This window comes from Myxocyprinus asiaticus, chromosome 4 (assembly GCF_019703515.2).
Source record: "Myxocyprinus asiaticus isolate MX2 ecotype Aquarium Trade chromosome 4, UBuf_Myxa_2, whole genome shotgun sequence".
Taxonomy (NCBI): Eukaryota; Metazoa; Chordata; class Actinopteri; order Cypriniformes; family Catostomidae; genus Myxocyprinus; species Myxocyprinus asiaticus.
In genome coordinates, this window is record NC_059347.1 from 5,678,183 (window position 1) to 5,697,261 (window position 19,079).

The window sequence follows — 19,079 nt, forward strand, 5'->3', positions numbered from 1 at the left end:
ACTTTATCAGTGTAAACTTGATCAACCAACAAAAATAAGGTAGGTAGATTTTATTATTTTGATAGGGACTGTCTGGTGGAGAGACTGAGTGAGGTGCTGCTGTTAGTACCCGAATAAAAGAGGCCCAAGGCACCCTGCACTTGCACCGAGAGTGAGCGGGAGTGGTTACACCCCGCACTCTGTATCGAGAGTGGGCGGGAGTGGTTCTGACAGTCCACGCTTAAGTCCTAGTCCTCACTTAGAGTCTTTATTAAGAATCTAGCAGTGGCTAGATATCACACCCAGATGCTGTGGTAACTTGATTAGAATGTGAGGATGTCCTTGTGACATCGGAAACATCCCAAGAAGGATGGCCCAAATAATAGTCTGCAGACTTTTTGAATGGGAAAACCTCATCTCTCTTGGTGTCTCCACACAGACAGGGGCGCCCAGAGTTTAGGAAAAGATAAATAGAAGATTCTTTTAGTTCAGATTACATATGAATTTTTCCTTTATTTTCTTGTTTTATATACACAGTTATAAAACCTGACTGAGGCCCACACACAAAGTCATAAATCTTTCTGATAAAAACCATGCCAAAATCAAACAAAGGGAGTCCAAAACAGACTACAAATTCCATGAAGCCTTGCTCACTAAAGGATCGAACTCTCAACTCCTATTGGATGAGGCACACGACAGAACGCCCCTCAACCATGACGTCATCGGGAGTAGAAATACCTCTGAGATCCATCTGGGCATTGCTTCCAGCAACTTTGCTCACCGTGTGTAAACGCAGCTCATCGCTACTCTCGGGTGTACCCTCATGGCACAAGGAAGTAACATCCGCATCTTCATCCGTTTGCCTGCAGAAATGTAGAGAAAAAGATTTCTCTTCCCTCTTCAATCAAGTCAACGCCGCTGATTTCTCCGCCAGCCACCGAGAATCAGCAGCCGTACCGCCCACCAACAGAGCGAGGAAACGGCCTCCCGTCATCACCCGAGCCTCGAGGAACCGAGTCGGAGTTCTACCTGCGTCCTCATGCGATTCAAGTAAGAGGTTTACGTCTGGGCAGAGATAGAATATTATAGTGTGTCATGCTTGTGTATCAAGGTTATTGCTTGTACAGTTTACGGACCGCCGGGTCTGCTCATTACTGCTAATAATACTCAAGGTATTACTGTAATGTACTGTTATCACAAATGAGATCTGCTGTGTTGTAGTCCAACCACATTGGACTGTTGTGTATTTCCGCCATCGTGGATGAGACCGGCACACTGAGTTTATCCATTAAAGAACCAAAGTCCGCGGGACGGTTTACAAGCCGTCCACCGCGTCTCTGAGTGATAAACTAACAGCTGCTTTCTCTCCCACGATCGCGAAACCAGCTTTGGTGCTGCCACTTTTCTCTCTCTCTCTCTCGTACCAACCACACACACGTGACCCCTCACAAACATTCTCGCACACACTTTTGGCTAGTAGATAACTTCGTGATAAAGCTCAGCTTTGTCCCCAAGTTATCGTACAAGCGGAGACACGCAGTAAACAGGCAGACGCCATTAACCGGCTTCTCTCCGCCCACACTCGCGGCCATATTCTCTAGCCAGAAATCTCGCATGACGTACACTCCATGAGAGTCACGCCCGCCATTTTGTGCGCGTCATTCCTTACACACACACACACACACCCATTCACACACACACACACACACACCTTCCTCTCATGTGTTATAGGCTTATTTTGGTTACCATATCTAATCATGTCACTGTTTAGTCTGTAGTTGTAAGTCGGAAGTTTACTGACTGCATTGTATTGATTATTAATTGATATTACTGCATAAATAAACTTTGTTATTTCAAAGAGAAGTGTTTGTTTTGCATACACCTGTGTCAAATGCTGGCAGGGGATGTCAGTGCTCGGATTCAAGCCTTCATTGTTTCCTTTTGAATTTTGAATTTCTTAAGAGAACAATCTAATATCGAGACTGTTATACTGTCTGGTTATTAGTCCCTGATTCCAGGGTAGTGCCCCGGCGATATTAATCCTATTAATATTCTATTGATTTTGATAATTGATAATTATCTTTGATGATTGCTGAATTTGAAGGATCAATAGGCTAGTGTTAATTCTAATCAATGTTCCATTGATTTTAATAATTAATGATTATCATTCATAATAATTCATATTCTATTGAATTTGATGATTATCTTTGTTGATGTGGATTAAAAGAGCTAACATTTATTCAAATCAATGTTCTATTGATTTTAATAATTGATAATTATCTTTGATAATTATTAATTATTGCTAATAACCAAACCCTCTCCTGAATGTAGCGCACTACATTTACTGGTGCCCTGTATGAGGCTTTAATGAGTTAGATTCTATTATTTAATTTAAATATTAATTAATAACTAAAGAAATAATGATTAATTATAATTGGTAGTAACATTGATCTAAACAACCAGTAGAACCTACACGGTGTAGGCATTGGTTGATCATGGGTACACTGAGATCTGCCTTTGAGACTAAAATTAAAGGAAAAGAAATTTAAGAATGATTTGGATTATCTCATGTTCTCTGCAGTTCCAGTTTGCTGAATTTGCAAGTCGTGCTCCTAATACCTGGTTTTCAGATTTTTATGTGTGGCAGCCTTGCCAATATTGTGATGCTTTTTCCTTGGGTTTGATCTGTGACAAATCATGCCATATAAAATGGAAAATAAAGTCCCAACCTCCAATAAGGAGGCAGAGCTAAGCAAATGTATTTAACAGTTTTTCTCAGATGCTCTGATATCTAATAAAATTAAAGTTTTCTTCTTTTGGAAGTGCATAAAACGGAAAATGCTATTCATGCTAGAAGTTCTGATTTGAAGATTTAAGAAATATCTTTGACGTATTTGTAAAAAAATTAAATATTGATAATGCTAAGGAAAAATTGGTCACTGGTTGTAAGTGAAACCCATGGATAAACGTTAAGATTAAATTGAACATCGTAACTATGAATGTTAATAACTTCATATTCGTGCGTCTACTCTGTGTGTGTCTTTGATACTAACTATGTTTTACCCTTTCTTTTGTCATCATTGTGTGTATGTTGTATCTCAATCTGGAACCAGTCTCTCATCATTGCAGATAGCTGGGCCAGAAGATTTATTGAAGCTGCTAATACTGCAGCAGGAAGTGCGGAGAAAAAGACAACTGAAAATGAGGCGGGCTTTTATCCGATTGGTCCTCTCGCTCTCATTAATGCTGGTAATCATTACTGATTTGCCATTTCTAATAAGGAATAACATTTCTCTGGATAAGTTGATTTAAGTCTTATACCACCAACTGGGTTTATGATTTTTCATGGGTTCAATACCCATGTCTAAATTGTTCTGAGGGTCTAAGGGGCCCGTTTACACGACAAAGTTTTCAACTAAAAACGGAAAACTTATGCATTTTGGCTGTTTGTTTACACGACAACGGCGTTTTGGGGCCTGACAATGCAAACTTTTGAAAACGGGTTTCAAAGTGCAAGTTTTTGAAAACGATGCCGTTATCGTCTCCGTGTAAACATACAAAAACGGGAATTTGTGAAAACGATGACTCATGCGCACGCGTATTACATGTTCAGTCTACAGGCATGTGCGTGAGTACTTAATGCATGAGACATTCAAAACTACAATGGCGGACTAGAGGACTGTGTTTGTGCTGCTCAAGATTTTGAGTTTATTAACGCTTCTCCAGCAAAGTATAGATTTACTGCATAACTACTACGACCAGCGATCGCCATCTTCATTGTTTGTATTCACCGCTCTGTAGAAGAATGCTTATATGCGCAGGTGCGTAGTGTTTCTTTACAAAGTGACATCGCCAACTATTGGCCTGGCATGCATAATACAGTGTTTCAGTCGTTTTCGCGGATCCGTGAGAACGGGGATCATCTTGACAACGTTGTTGTCTGTACATGAATCTTTTCAAAAACGCAAAGGAAAAACGTTTCCGTTTTTAGTACATCGTTGTCATGTAAACGTACCCTAAATTTAAATCCAGCATCTAACCGCTGATTTATTGATTTGAAGAGTAAATATTGGATTGGTTACTCCCCCAAATTGTCCAGAGAGTACCCTCACTTTAAATAGTAAAAGGTTAGTGGGTGCTACAATGAAGGATTTTATGTTATTAAAATTTTTTATTGATTCCCTTCAAACAAATTTAATAAACATAACAGAAAATGTGGAATCAAATTATATTAAATTAAACCCATCCCCACCACCTGAAGGGGGGGTGTATGCTACTCCCAAAAATAGAACAGAGCAGGTGGCGCAGCTGTAAATACCTAAAGAACTGAGACCTGGGAATCCCAAAATGTTGAACCAACTTTTCAAAGGATCTCAACACTCCACTCTCATATAGGTCACCAAGCGTATTAACCTCCCTCACAATCCATTGTGAGGGAGGTTCATAATTTTGGGTTCAGCCATATGCTCGAGGCTACATTTAAATAAATGTCTGAATTAAACACTATGGACACTTTTATCCATACCGAGTGCAAATGCGAGATAACGGGGTGTAACTCAACTTCTCAGGTTAGTTTGATAGAAAGGTTTGTAATGGCGAAATAGGGGCAAGAACTTCCTGTTCAATACAAAACCAGGGAGAGGCTCTCTCAGGTGGGAGCGACCAATGAGCCAAATGTCTGAGACCGAATGCACAATAATAAAACAAAATCTTGGGTAGGCCTAGCCCACCTTTGTCAATCGACCTATGTAACTTATTGAAGTGTAATCTGGGATGTTTACCATTCCAAATGAAGGACTTCGCTATGCTATCAAATTGCTTGAAATAAGAGAGGGGGACATCTATAGGGAGAGACTGTAGTTGAATTTTGGAATACAATTCATTTTAATAACATTAACCTTCCCAGACATATATAAATGTAATGAAGCCCACCTGCCCACATTGCTCGAAAACCTTTTAAGGGGTCAAAATTAAATCACAAATTTGCTAGGAATAAAATACCCAAATACTTAAAGCCCTGCTTAGGCCACTGGAAGGCGCCTGGCTGAAAAGCCGTTACCGGGCAGACCAATTCACTCTGTATCCTGAGAATTTAGAAAAGGAATTAATAATTATGTGGAGGCAAGGCATAGATCTAATAGGGCCGGAGATAAATAAAATATCATCTGCGTAAAGCAAAAGCTTATGTGCCACACCTCCCGCCATCACCCCTGGAAAATCATCCTCCTTCTCGCGGCTGCTAATGGTTCCAGGGCAAGACAGAACAATAATGGGGAAAGAGAGCAACCCTGCCGGGTGCCCCTATCCAGAGTAAAATAATCTGAAATTAATCCATTTGTTTGTACCGCCACTACCAGGTGTCTATAAAGTAACTTAATCCACCCAATAAAAGTATTCCTGAACCCGTACATTTCCAAAATATTAAAAAGATAATCCCTTTCTACCATATCAAACGCCTTTTCGGCATCAAGTGAAATGGCAGCGACCGGAGTCTGATCGTTCGCCACTGCCCACATGACATTAATGAAACGCCTAATGTTATCAGAAGAGTTACGGCCCCGAATAAACCCCACCTAATCTTTATGTACAAGAGATGTCATAACTTAATCGGTTAGCCAAAATTTATGACAATATTTTAACGTCTAGCTGGATCAGGTGTTGTGCGCTACGTTCAGGAGTGGGTTTGTCTATTAGCAATAATTAAAAATTATCAAAGATAATTATTAAAATCAATAGAACACTGATTTGAATCAATGTCAGCTTTTTAATCATTTAAATCAACAATCATCAAAGATAACCATCAATTATCAAATTCAATAGAATATTAATTACTATCAAAGATAATAATTAATTATTAAAATCAATGGAACATTGATTAGAATTAACACTAGCTTATTGATCCTTCAAATCAACAATCATCAAAGATAATTATCAATTATCAAAATCAATAGAATATTAATAAGGATTAAGGGTGTGTGTGTGTGTGTGTAAGGAGTGACACGCACAAAATAGCAGACGTGGCTCTCGTGGAGTGTACGTCACGCAAGGTTTCTGGCCAGAGAATGTGGGCTGAGAGAGGCTGGTTAATGGTGTCTGCTCGTTTAGCATGTCTCCGCTTGTACGATAACTTGGGGACAAAGCTGAGCATTATCGCCAAGTTATCTACTAGCCAAATGTGTGTGCAGTTATGTTTGTGAGGGGTCTTGTGTGTGTGTGTGCAGTTATTACGAGAGAGAGAGTACAAAGTGACAACACCGAAGACGGTTTCGCAGGAGAGAAAGCAGCTGATAGTTTATCACTCAGAGAAGCGGTGAAAGGCTCGTAAACCATCCCGCGATCTTTGGTTCTTTAATGGATAAACTCAGTGTGCCAGTCTCACCCGCGATGGCGGAAATTCACAACAGTCCAACATGGTTGGACTACAACACAGCAAATCTCATGCGTGGTAACAGTATGTTACGGTAATACCTTGAGTATTATTAGCAGCAATGAGCGGACTCGGCGGTCCGTAACTGAACAAGCAATAACCTTGATACACAAGAATAACACACTATAATAATCTATCCCTTCCCAGACGTAAACCTCTTACTTGAATCGTATGAGGACAGGGGTAAAATGTGTGTTCGTTCGTCGTTTAACTCCGACTTGGTTCCTCGAAGCTCGGGTGATGACGGGAGGCAGTTTCTTCGCTCTGTCAGTGGGCGGTACGGCTGCGGATTCTCGGTGGGCTGGCGGAGAAATCAGCGAAGTCGGCTCGGTTGAAGAGAGAAATCTTTTTCACTTCTGCAGGCAAACAGATGAAGAAACGGATTGCTCGGCGGTCTCCTTCGGATCCGTTAGCGTGTTCGGCGAGAAATCTCAACTCGCCCAGTGAGATGGAGATTGTATGGCCACAGTCGTACTTTACTTCCTCGTGCAACGAGGCTACACCTGAGAGCAGCAAAGAGCTGCATCTACACACAGCATGTTATGTTGCTGGAAAGATCTCAGAGGTTTTTCTATTCCCGATGACGTCATGGTTGAGGGTGCGTTCTGTCATGCGCCTTGTCCAATAGGAGTTGAGAGTTCGATCCTTCAAAATTTCACACATAGGTGTAAAGTGAGCGAGGCTTCATGGGAATCGTAGTCTGTTTTGGACTCCCTTTGTTTTATTTTGAAACGGTTGTTATCAGTAAGGTTTTACTAGGCCTGCCTTTGTCTTATATCTGAATACATGAGGCTCAACACAGGGAAACTGGATGGTAACTCTTACACTCGCTTGGATCTAGGGATGCACCAATACCACTTTTTCTCTTCCGATCCGATTCCGATATCTGAAATCTCAGTATCGGCCGATACCGATCCGATACCAGTGTTGTTTTTTTTGCATAATCAGTTTAGAATATCTTTACATTATTGTGTGGAGCTAATTGTGAGTACTCTTTAATATATAAAGAAACACAAAACTCTAACTACACATTATTTCAATATAAATGTATAGCTTATTAAGAAAAACGTTATTGTTAACTAGTATACTGGATAATGTAGCAGCAAAATTAACAGTAATTCCAGTATAAGTCATCAGTAGAAAAGAAGCCGTTTTTCAACTTGTATCTGGACTTTAAAGGATTCAGGTCTCTTTTTTGTTCAATTTAGTTGTAAGATATCAGCTCACTTTTCATTCACAGAGTTATTTTTTGGAACACATTCAACTTAAATATTATTATCATTTGTTAACAAATGATAATAATGTTAATAATAAATTATAATAGTAATATATCTCAATCGTGCACCTTTTGTCATGGATCCACCGGTCTCACTCACTTTTTCTTCCTCGCTGCCGTCAGCGCTCACTCTCCCCCGACTTCTGAATACACGCACCTGCATATCATTAGTGGCTAATCAAGGACTGCATATATACTGCTACTGAGTTCATATCTCTGCCTCCACGACACCTTTAACTTTTTAAACCCTCACACTTTTATTTTGACATTCTGAACTCTCCAGGAAGTCCTGTATGTGTCTGTTTGTAGGCAAGTTCACAGTAGTTTAATTTGCTTCTTATTCAAATTCTGGTAAAAATGCACCTCTGGTGCCATTCTAAATGCATATTATAAGGGAACCAAACTATTGAGCAGCTACATCTGAGCTGTTGTTCATGATTAGCACTTAAATATTGCGCACCGCTATGAAGGCAGCGCTATTCAATAACGCGCTGGAGCTGCGCGTGCATTTTATATATTTACTTATTAAACACAGCCTTTTGTGATGCACAGAGCTATCGCACATCTTTAAGTGGCTTTGAATAAAATGCATGAGTCATATGAACTACTTTAATTGTGTTTTAATGGCTCTTTTATGTCATTTTTTGAGCTTGACAGTAACGAACATTACTAACACACAGTATCGGATTTGGATCGGGCTCGTCGGACCGATACCTGATCCGTTTAAAAACGTCAGTATTGGAGCAGATACCGATCCAGGTATCGGATCGGTGCATCCCTACTTGGATCTTTTCCTTTTTAAGAATCAGACTGATCCGGGCCTGCATCATGGTTGGCGGAATCTTTCCATTCTTTAATGATTCCATATAAACTTCTAGCAAAAGTGGAGCCAGTTCTGAAGCATAAGATCTAAAAAAAACAGCGGCAAAGCTGTCTGGCCCCGGAGCCTTGCCTGTAGGTAAGGACTTGATGAAAAAAAGTCCCTCCCAGATGGATTCAAAAGTCTCCAAATATCTGTAAGACCAAGATTTTTACACATCCTGTGAAGCATCAATGTTGCTCTAGGGGGCTTGCACACTTTTGCTTCACTATGATCAAGGACTGAGTCCATCAAAAGATTAAAGTCTCCTCACAATATTATATCATGAGGGGTGCCGGCGCCTTGCAACATCCCTTCAAGATCTATAACAAAAAAGCCCTGATCATCAACGTTAGGTGCGTAGATATTAGCCAAAATAAGACTTTGTCCCTGAATTTCAACTAAAACAATAATGACTCTTCCTAATTTATCTTTACTCTGTCTGAGACATTTGAATTGTAGATGCTTACTTATCAGTGTAATGACTCCCCTGCTCTTACTTGAACCAGCACTAAAGAAAACATGCCCACCCCATATCTTCCCAAATTTTCCACCTTCCTGCAGGGAAAAATGTGTTTCTTGAAGAAACACTATATCATATTTCTTACGCTTAAAAAGAAAAATAACCTTCCTTCTTTTTATGGGGTGCCCCAACCCATTCACATTCCATGTGGAGAGAGACAATCCACACATATTAACATTTGACATTTTGACATAAGAAGAAATAGATTGTGTGTCAAAAACAAAATTATAAAAGACCACATTCCAACATTAGAACTTCCCCCAGAACCAAACAAACAGAAAAAAGAAAAACGTGCACACGCCAACTGGCATCCATCCCTCCAAACTCAAACAGCCCATGCAAGCCTACGAGAGCCCCCGTGCCAACTCTGCCATCAGATTGCTCAAGTCCGGTGTTTCTATACACATTTTGTGAGACAGAATTACACAACAAATGATAATCTATAAAACAAACTCCAGCCAATAGGCGGAATAAACACAAAGGGCGTGTAGATTCATCCACATAGCTGTCCTAAACACCAGCCGCTAGGCGAAATCAGCACAAAAAGAAACAAAAAAGGCTCTCAGTTTCCTTGAACAGTCAAGAGAATATTCAGTGAGTTGGTCCACTCAGCTGCAAAGTGAGTACCACAAAATAACTCACTCAGTTAACTTTATGAAGGGCATCGCTTGTTGTGGGCATGTGAATGTTTTACAGCCATCCTTAGCATCTATTCTCAATTTGGCTGGGAATAACAGTGCAAAAGTGACCTTCCGTTTATGTAAGGTTTCTTGCATTTCTTGAATAGATCACATTTCTCTCTCGTCAAATTAGCAAAGTCTGGGAACCAAGCCTTCCTTTACTCTTCGCCTAGCATAACACAAGATCTGTATTGGATTATCTCAGAAATTTGGCCAGAATTGATCCTCAGCGGATCGCCGAGTCGGTACCCTGTGAGCTCGCTCAATTTCCAGATTATGGCTTGTAACGTCAAGCAGATTCGGAAAGAGCCCATCCAAGAATTTCACTATATCCTGACCCTCTTCGGGAATTCCGACGATTCAGATATTATTCCACCGGCTACGGTTCTCCATGTCCTCCAACTTCTCCCAGACACACTCCAAATCCACCTTGGTCGCTAGCAGATTAGCAGATAATTCCCTTTCCAATGACTCCAGATAATCGATCCGTTTCTCGACATCCCCCACTCTTGTAACCACCTCAGAGAATTTAGTCTCCATGGCAGTGATCGATCGACGTATTACAGCAAGATCCTCCAAGTCAGCAATGACCTTCTTCAGCATTGCCGACATGTTCAACATCTCTCGCCAAATTTCCCTCATACCTCCAACCAAATCGACTCCCTGGCTTTCTCGAGGGTGTCAGCTTGAGCACATAAGTGTCTTTTAATGTCTCCAGAGCCCGAGGATTTTGAGTTCTCTGACATATTGTCCTCCTAGAACAGTTATGGAACAGAGCGTATCGAATCTCACCTGTTTACGTCATTAATAGTGTTAAAACTAGCAAAGTGCGCAGAGCTCGCCGTTCACATTACCGAACCTCGCATGGAGTCACGTGACTTCCCGTTACAAAGGAGGATTGAGTGTCTTTTTCTATTACTACTATTTCCATTTTGAGATTAATCCATGAAAGTATCACTTTAGAGGCATACAGTTTATTTTGGTTCTGCTATTTAACTGAATAATTTGTCAGGAAATGCTGGTAAGTATAAGAGAATAATAACTGAAAAATCTTATTGTTAAATGATGCTAAAACATTAGGATATAAAAAAAGTAGAGATGAGAATAAAAGGTTCAAGCAACTGTTCTAGCAAAAAGTTGACTCATCATATAAGAGACATGAGAAATTAAAAGGGCATAGTGTATTTTACTGATCAATTATTTCAAAACACTTCTGTTAGTTTAAAAAGGTGATTTGTGTTATTGTATATGATAGAATGGAAGTTCCTTCTGAGAAAGAGTAAGGAATGTTGAAAGTAGTCCTAAGAGATTTCATTGACTTAAAAGAAAAATAATGTTAATAATAAGATGACACAGGCTAAAAGATAGCTGTTGGAAATGTAAAGCTCTATTTGAACAGAGGGCTTCAGTAATTTGTTTAATGTAAGGGAATTTTGAAAAAGAGCGGCAAAGTTTTTGTTTTATTAAAGTGTTGAAAAAAGTTGTCTTTTTTGTTTTTTTAAATCCCCTATTCTCCCAATTTGGAATGCCCAATTCCCACTACTTAGTAGGTCCTCGTGGTGGCGTGGTTACTCACCTCAATCCGGGTGGCGGAGGACAAGTCTCAGTTGCCTCCGCTTCTGAGACCGTCAATCCACACATCTTATCACGTGGCTCGTTGTGCATGACACCATGGAGACTCCGCACGTGGAGGCTCATGCTATTCTCCACGATCCATGCACAACTTACCAAGCGTCCCATTGAGAGCGAGAATCGCTAATCGCGACTACGAGGAGGTTACCCCATGTGACTCTACCCTCCCTAGCAATTTGGTTGCTTAGGAGACCTGGCTGGAGTCACTCAGCACACCCTGGATTCGAACTCGTGACTCCAGGGGTGGTAGTCAGCGTCAATACTCGCTGAGCTACCCAGGCCCCCGAGAAAATGTTCTTGAAGTTTAATAAAAGTTTGAAGGAAACACTTGATAATGATTTGCGAGATGATAATTATCACCATTTTCACTGTTGAAGAATAACTTAAATATATTATTGTGAGATTCTAAAATGAAAAGAAGGAACAACTGTGTGGCAAGGAGGAGGGCGGGGCCGGGCCGTGATGACGCATGCCCGGCCCCTAGTCAGGCTAATCAAGCCCACGAGAGGGATAAAGGTGGCCGGAGGCGGCAGTTCGGGAGAGAGAGAGCTACAGGCAGCTGTCCTGTATGCGTGTGTGTTATATGTCTTTTGCTTTAAGTTAATCATTAAATGATTATTTATGTTTTCAAGCCGGTTCTCGCCGCCTCCTTTCCCTTTTACCCCGTTACAAACTGTAATAAGATTAGAAACAGCGAGAGAGACTGGAATGTCCCCCTCTGAAATTCTCCCCCGCCCTACTCTCTCTCTCATTCTCAGTTTAAGTTTGATAAGTGTCTGCTTGAAACAGTAACACAAGAGCAGATTTTGAAGTGTGCTAAAGGCACATCTCTAAATTGTTTGATTTTCTTTTGATTTTCTTTTCTTTTAAATGGAAAATGATGTGACTTGACAATAATGCTAGACACAGTGATATGAAGGAAAGTTCAAACAGCTTTCCTCATCATGATTAAAGATTTTATATATTCAGAGGGCAATTTGAAGTTGTGTTTATACTAAAGATAAGAGATTCAGTTGCATGTTCATCTGAAAGAATAAATGTAGGTTCAAAACAATCTAGAGACTATTACTGAAGTAAGGTGATGTTTTTAAATTAAGCTTCCTAGAAGCTTGACAGAGGCTACCCTTTATTTTGTTTTGTTCTGATGTTAGTCCCCGCCATGATACATGGTCTTTTGTGACGTTTGCTAAAGTAGCAGAAATACAACCTGAATGGAAATGAATGATCTGTAAATGAGTTCAATTTTAGCATTGTTATTTCACTTTTAATTTGGACATTTTTAATAGATTTTTTTTTTAAATTTTGAATAATGCTTTGTGAATTTAACCATGTTTTGAAATGTCTCCATATTTAAGCAGTTGCAGATGTTTCCATTGGCTGTGACAGTTCTCAAGTGATACTCCCCAAAACAAAAGAGAATCTCTCTTTCCTAAAGCCCAATTATCAGAGATTGCCAGAGGGAACAAAGCAGTAACCAGTGGCAAGAGGTGATGACCCAATGATGGGTAAGACTCTCCAATGGCCAAAAGGGGGGGCAACCTAAGGCAGGGCATCACTGCCCTGGAAACCTGCCCAAGAAGGGAGGTGTGATATGGGAAGTGGATGGATGCTTTTAGGCCGAAAGCATCAGGAAAGGGAGGTCTAGAGGAAATCTGCCCAAAAATTGTGAGTTCCATGCAACCTGACTGCATTTTATTTACCACATTACTAAAACAGCTTATCACAGTGTTAAAAGACCAAACATTATTTATAGGTTGGTTTTGGAGGTTGGCTATTGAGAACCGTCACAGACAAAGGAGTGCCTGACTTAGGAGACTTTAAGTAGTAAACATTATAATGTTTGTATGATGAATAATTAAAATTAAAAGATGATTTACTTTTCTATTGAACTCATTTACGTTTTAATAATAATGAAGAATGAAAAAAAAAAACATGGTGGTGCCTAAAGATTAAGACTGCTTGTCTTGTTTGTTTATAACAATTTAAATAGAATTGTTTAAGAAATAGGAAAGATAAATTAGTTTAAAAAAAGGTGAAACTGACAAATGTTTCCAAAACCAAATTCTATTTTGTAACTTGAGTATGTAAAGCAAACCTTAAATGTGAAAACGTCACATTCATGTGTCTGTTTTACGTTCTGTCTGGTCCAGTTTATGAGATCCAGAGGGTTAACATTATATGTTGCCTTGATGTTTATGTTACACTCATTACGATACTTTTTCCCTTTATTATGGAAATGGTGTTTGGTAAAATTCCAGAAGAATGTTTATACTCTTCAAGTTTTTATTTGTTTTCATATTCCCATTTTTATGAGGTTTTAGATGAAGCTTGAGAAAATAAAGGAAATAAGAAAAGCTTCAATTCAGGTACAGGGGTTAAGTCAAAAGAAGTAATTTTTAAGTACCAAAAATTTGAGTAAAATATTTTTGTTTTAAGAGGAATTTGACCTTTACTTTGGAAATTTTGAGAATTACATCTTGAACAATCTTAAAGTGAACACTGTAAAGTCTTGATATCTAAATGAAAGAACCCATGATTAATTGTTTGGAGAATAATTTTTTTGTTTTGTTTTTTATTTTACTATGTGTTTAAGTATGTTTGGAGAACAAATTTACATGTGAGTGCAACTATTTCATTGATCACTTATTCAGTTTAAGTGGAAGGTATTTGTTTTGTTTTGGAATATAATGTATTCCTTGTTTTACATTGTGATTTAATTGCCTGGGATTTGTTAGTTGAACTGTATCTTCCCTTTGAGGATGTTACTTCATAGTGATGTGTTTGCGTGCTCTTGTTGAAAATTATTGTTTTTACTGTACCTGACATATTTTCTATTTTATGTACTAACCTATACAAACTGATTTTAAAATGAGTCCTGATAAATTGTAGTAACAGATTTTTGTAGTACTGATTCAAATTTATCTCACTGATGTGTAATGAGCAGTAAAATAGTCTGTGTAGTAGATGTTCTGTTTTTATTTGTTTCTGTTATTGTCTGTTTCATTTCAAGCCAGTGTTGATTCAAGATATGTTTAAGAGTAAAGTTTGATTATACCACAGAATTGGTATTTAGAATTAATATTATTCAAGAGATTTTGCCTAAAACCACTATAAGGTAGTAATCTAGGCAAAATAAGGGGGGAGTGAAGGGGTGGATTTTCTAAATCCTTTTATTTTGACAAGTCATACCTTATCTATTATCGTCTTCTTTTATTGTTATTATATTAATCAATTTTCTATTTTTCTTTTACTATAAGGTACAAGTAACATGTATGTAATCTGAGGGGTGACTGAAGGTCTGGCCCATGCCAGGAGTGCAGTAACCATGATTACTCATTTAGCCTGCTTCTGGAGCATATTCATTTACTGTATCTTGTATTTATTCACAAACATATGTATCTGTTATAATTATTATATAATTAATCAACTATTCTATAACCATTTGATTCTAAACTCAGCAAAAAAAAAAGAAACGTCCCTTTTTCAGGAACCATAAACAATTAATGAACATGCACCTGTGGAACGGTCGTTAAGACACTAACAGCTTACAGACGGTAGGCAATTAAGGTCACAGTTATAAAAACTTAGGACACTAAAGAGACCTTTATACTGACTCTGAAAAACACAAAAAGAAAGATGCCCAGGGTCCCTGCTCATCTGCATGAACATGCCTTAGGCATACTGCATGGAGGCATGAGGACTGCAGATGTGGCCAGGGCAATAAATTGCAATGTCCGTACTGTGAGATGCCTACGACAGCGCTACAGGGAGACAGGAAGGACAGCTGATCGTCCTCGCAGTGGCAGACCACATGTAACAACACCTGCACAGGATTGTTACATCCGAATATCACACCTGCGGGACAGGTACAGGATGACAACAACAACTGCGTTACACCAGGAACGCACAATTCCTCCATCAGTGCTCAGACTGTCCTCAATAGGCTGAGAGAGGCTGGACTGAGGGCTTGTAGGCCTGTTGTAAGGCAGGTCCTTACCAGACATCACCGGAAACAACGTCACCTAAGGGCACAAACCCACCTTCGCTGAACCAGACAGGACTGGCATAAAGTGCTCTTCACTGATGAGTCACGGTTTAGTCTCACCATGGGTGATGGTTGGACTCGTGTTTATCGTCGAAAGAATAAGCGACTAAGGGCAGTGGTAGCTCAGCGGTTAAGGCTCTGGGTTACTGATCAGAAGGTCAGGGGTTCAAGCCCCAGCACTGCCAAGATGCCACTGTTGGGCCCTTGAGCAAGGCCCTTGACCCTATCTGCTCCAGGGGCGCTGTATCATGGCTGACCCTGCACTCTGACCCCAGCCTAGCTGGGATATGTGAAAAAGAAGAATTTCACTGTATATGTGCAAATGTATAATGTGTGATAAATAAAGAAAATTATAATTATTAATTAAGCATTACACCGAGGCCTGTACTCTGGAGCGGGATCGATTTGGAGGTGGAGGGTCCGTCATGGTCTGGGGCGGTGTGTCACAGTATCATCGGACTGAGCTTGCTGTCATTGCAGGCAATCTCAACACTATGCGTTACAGGGAAGACATCCTCCTCCCTCATGTGGTACCCTTCCTGCAGGCTCATCCTGACATGACCCTCCAGCATGACAATGCCACCAGCCATCTGACCATAAGTTGGTTTAAACCAAGGATGGGACCTCGATTCATGTTGTGGCTAACAATTATTGTTCACACAAAGACAGAAACAGTCCATGTAATATGTTAAAATGTTTGAAGTACTTGACCTACCAGAATGCTAGAAATTGTGGTACGATGACACCCTTAATGTAATTTGCATATGTAGCCGAGCCAGAATGACACACGCTGGACCCCAATCAGCCTGAATGAGGCGAGCGAGGGATAAAGGCGACCGGAGACGGCAGTTCCGGAGAGAGAGAGAATTACAGGTAGCTGCCTGTATGTGCTTATGTTTGTGTGTTTTTAAGTTTATTATTAAACTATTATTTATACTGTCAAGCCGGTTCTCACCTCCTCCTTTCCCTCTAACCCCTTTACACTGGTGCCAAAACCCGGGAGGGAGGAGGGATGCCCGTTGTAGAGTCCTCGACACTGCCGTCCACCCAGGGGAGCTCCACTGCCATCCGCCGGGGGACGGAGTTGCCCGCGGGGAACGGCCGCCGTCGACAAGGCGAGGAGGGACTAGACTCCCCGACCCCGGGGCGGAGGAGTGCCCTGCCGGCCGCCAGAAACGCGGAGGGGTTGAGGGAAGACCGCCGTCCACGAGGCAAGGAGGGTATGTGTATGTGCTTATGTTTGTGTGTTTATGTTTAAGTTTATTATTAAACTATTATTTATACTGTCAAGCCGGTGCTCACCTCCTCCTTTCCCTCTAACCCCTTTACAGACTATAATTGCTATAATTGAAAGTTTGTAAAACTTCACTTCGACTTCCTGTCTTTCTAACTGTTGTATCCCATCAACTTGAGATGCCTATTGAACCTGCAGAGAACAATCAGTAAAATCTCTCTAATTTGATTACTGCAAAGCCTGACTCTGAGTTTTATTCTTCAATATCAATATTGAGGACCCAGCTGTTACCCCCTACAGTACACACACACTTCATTAATTTACACCAGTGACAACCACATTTTTAAAATTGCCACGAAGTGTGTACGGAACCAAACTGAAAAACTAGTTGTTATTGACGTGATCAATAGCGCATGTGTGATGTGTCGGTCTCCTCCTGGTGCAAATAACACAAACAGAGGTATGTGTCTTCACTCATTCACATTTTCCAGTCTTTCTCTTCATTGAGTTTCTCTCATCAGCCTTAAGGTCTCGGGATATCCTGTACATTACAGTCCAGAAAGAGCGTGCACTGTTTAACAGCAGCCACATAGGTGCGCATAAACAAAACACGGCGATTCTGTCGACAGCAGCTAACTAAACATTGCTGGATGATAATACGTATCAATCACACAACCATTCATGCCCAAATGAAAATAAAATCCCAAAATTAATTCACAAATAATTAGCAATGGGAGTGTTTATTTGTAATAACATGTCAAAAAACAACATGAAAGAAGGACTTGCATCTGCTATTGCACTGATTTGCACAGAACAGGAATAAAAAAATAAAAATAATGAAGATAATGATGGGACTGCATTTCAGGAGACATGGGTGATATTTTTATTGAATTTTTTTGTCTCCTGCTTCCCAATGCCTTTGCTCTGTGACTAAAAGTCCCAAACACTATGATGAATTTCCAACTTGAGTCTTCAGGTGTGAGCATTGTCCTGAAGAGCGAGAGACCAGCAATGAGCAACAGCCAATGGAATAGAGAGAGCTTGAGTGGATAGAAACAGATGGAATAGCACATACAAGGTGCTTGATACATTTCTGAAGTAACATCCCCTTTTAGGAATCGGATTGTGACTCCCACAGTCGGAATTGGATTGAATCGTGAGGTGCATAAAGATTCCCACCACAATGCTTAATGTGGCAATGCTGCTTTTTAAAATGGTTTTCTCCAAATCAATGGACATGTACCTTTTTTCTCATTTACATCATGTTCACTCTCTGGGTTGTAGAGCTCATCATCCTGGTCAGGAGCATCAGTCAAAATGTCTTCCAGCACATTCAGTTCCCCATCTGAAAATCAAAGCACTTTGTGTTAAACTATTTAAATTACTGCAAGTTTATTGTTTTTTTTTTTATTATTATTTATTTATTTATTAAATGGACATTATTCATACAAGTGGCACAACTGATTTTTGATGGTGATGAAAACAAGGCTGTGAGGGACAGACTTAAGGCCAAAGTATACTTTATTTTCCAGAAATAAAGTCGCATTGGGTCAAAATTGCGTTGTTGAGAGAAAAAAACAGATCGCATCTGTGTACAAGTCGCACTGACAGAGGGTGCATGCGGCTGGCATTGGGACCCGGGAGCAGATGCCCGACTTCCCTTCAGCCGTTCAGCAGCATGTCAGACCGCTCCAGCGTGAAGATTACCACAGCATCTACGCATCTTATCACCAGGGGCGGATTTAGGTATGGGCGAAATGGGCAGCTGCCCGGGGCGGCAGCCTGCTAGAACCGCTACTGCTAATCACAGCATACTTTAATCAGGAGTAGTGCCCGACCGATATATCGGTCGGCCGATATTATCGGTCGATATTTGCCTTTCACCAATATATCGTAGCGGCATATATTTTACCGATATGAAAACTTTTTTTCAGAACAAATAATGCAGAAAACAATGCTTTAGAATTGGTGTCATTATGTAGTTTGTCCAGCAGAGCGTGCTCCGACTCCACTGTTTAAAGAGCTGAACTGACGGTGGCTCTGCAGACAGGGCGGAGTTTAGCGGTGTCATCACGATAAGTTGTTAACTAGTCTGTTAAATACATACTGGAAACTTAATAAAAAACTACCCCATCATTTTCCCTTTTCAATATAACTAATATAACATTAACCTTGTCCCTCTATGTCACTCATGTCTGTTTGCTGTTAGCCAGCTATAGTTTGTCAGTGCAGTCAGTAATGTAGCAGACTGAAAGGTAAACATCAGAGCATCTTTTTGCAGCTCAGCAGACAAGGTGCAGTGGTGAATTTTGTCTGTTGAGTGTTGAATTCACGCTATGTTATTACCTAGTTGGTGAGACACAATGCTGGAAAGTAAAATAAACAACGTCCGTCTTTTACTCTCTATGACAACGAGCTTATAGC

At 40.2% G+C, this 19,079-nt stretch overlaps 1 protein-coding gene across 2 annotated transcripts in view; it reads right to left on the bottom strand.

The window, feature by feature from the left end:
* ythdc1 (YTH N6-methyladenosine RNA binding protein C1) overlaps positions 1-19,079 on the bottom strand; it is a 94,948-nt gene that overhangs the window by 60,401 nt on the left and 15,468 nt on the right. For both annotated transcript variants that reach the window (XM_051689332.1, XM_051689329.1), the window contains exon 2: positions 17,899-18,000. In XM_051689332.1, coding sequence (XP_051545292.1) covers positions 17,899-18,000 — 102 coding nt within the window. The remainder of the gene's footprint in view (positions 1-17,898; positions 18,001-19,079) is intronic.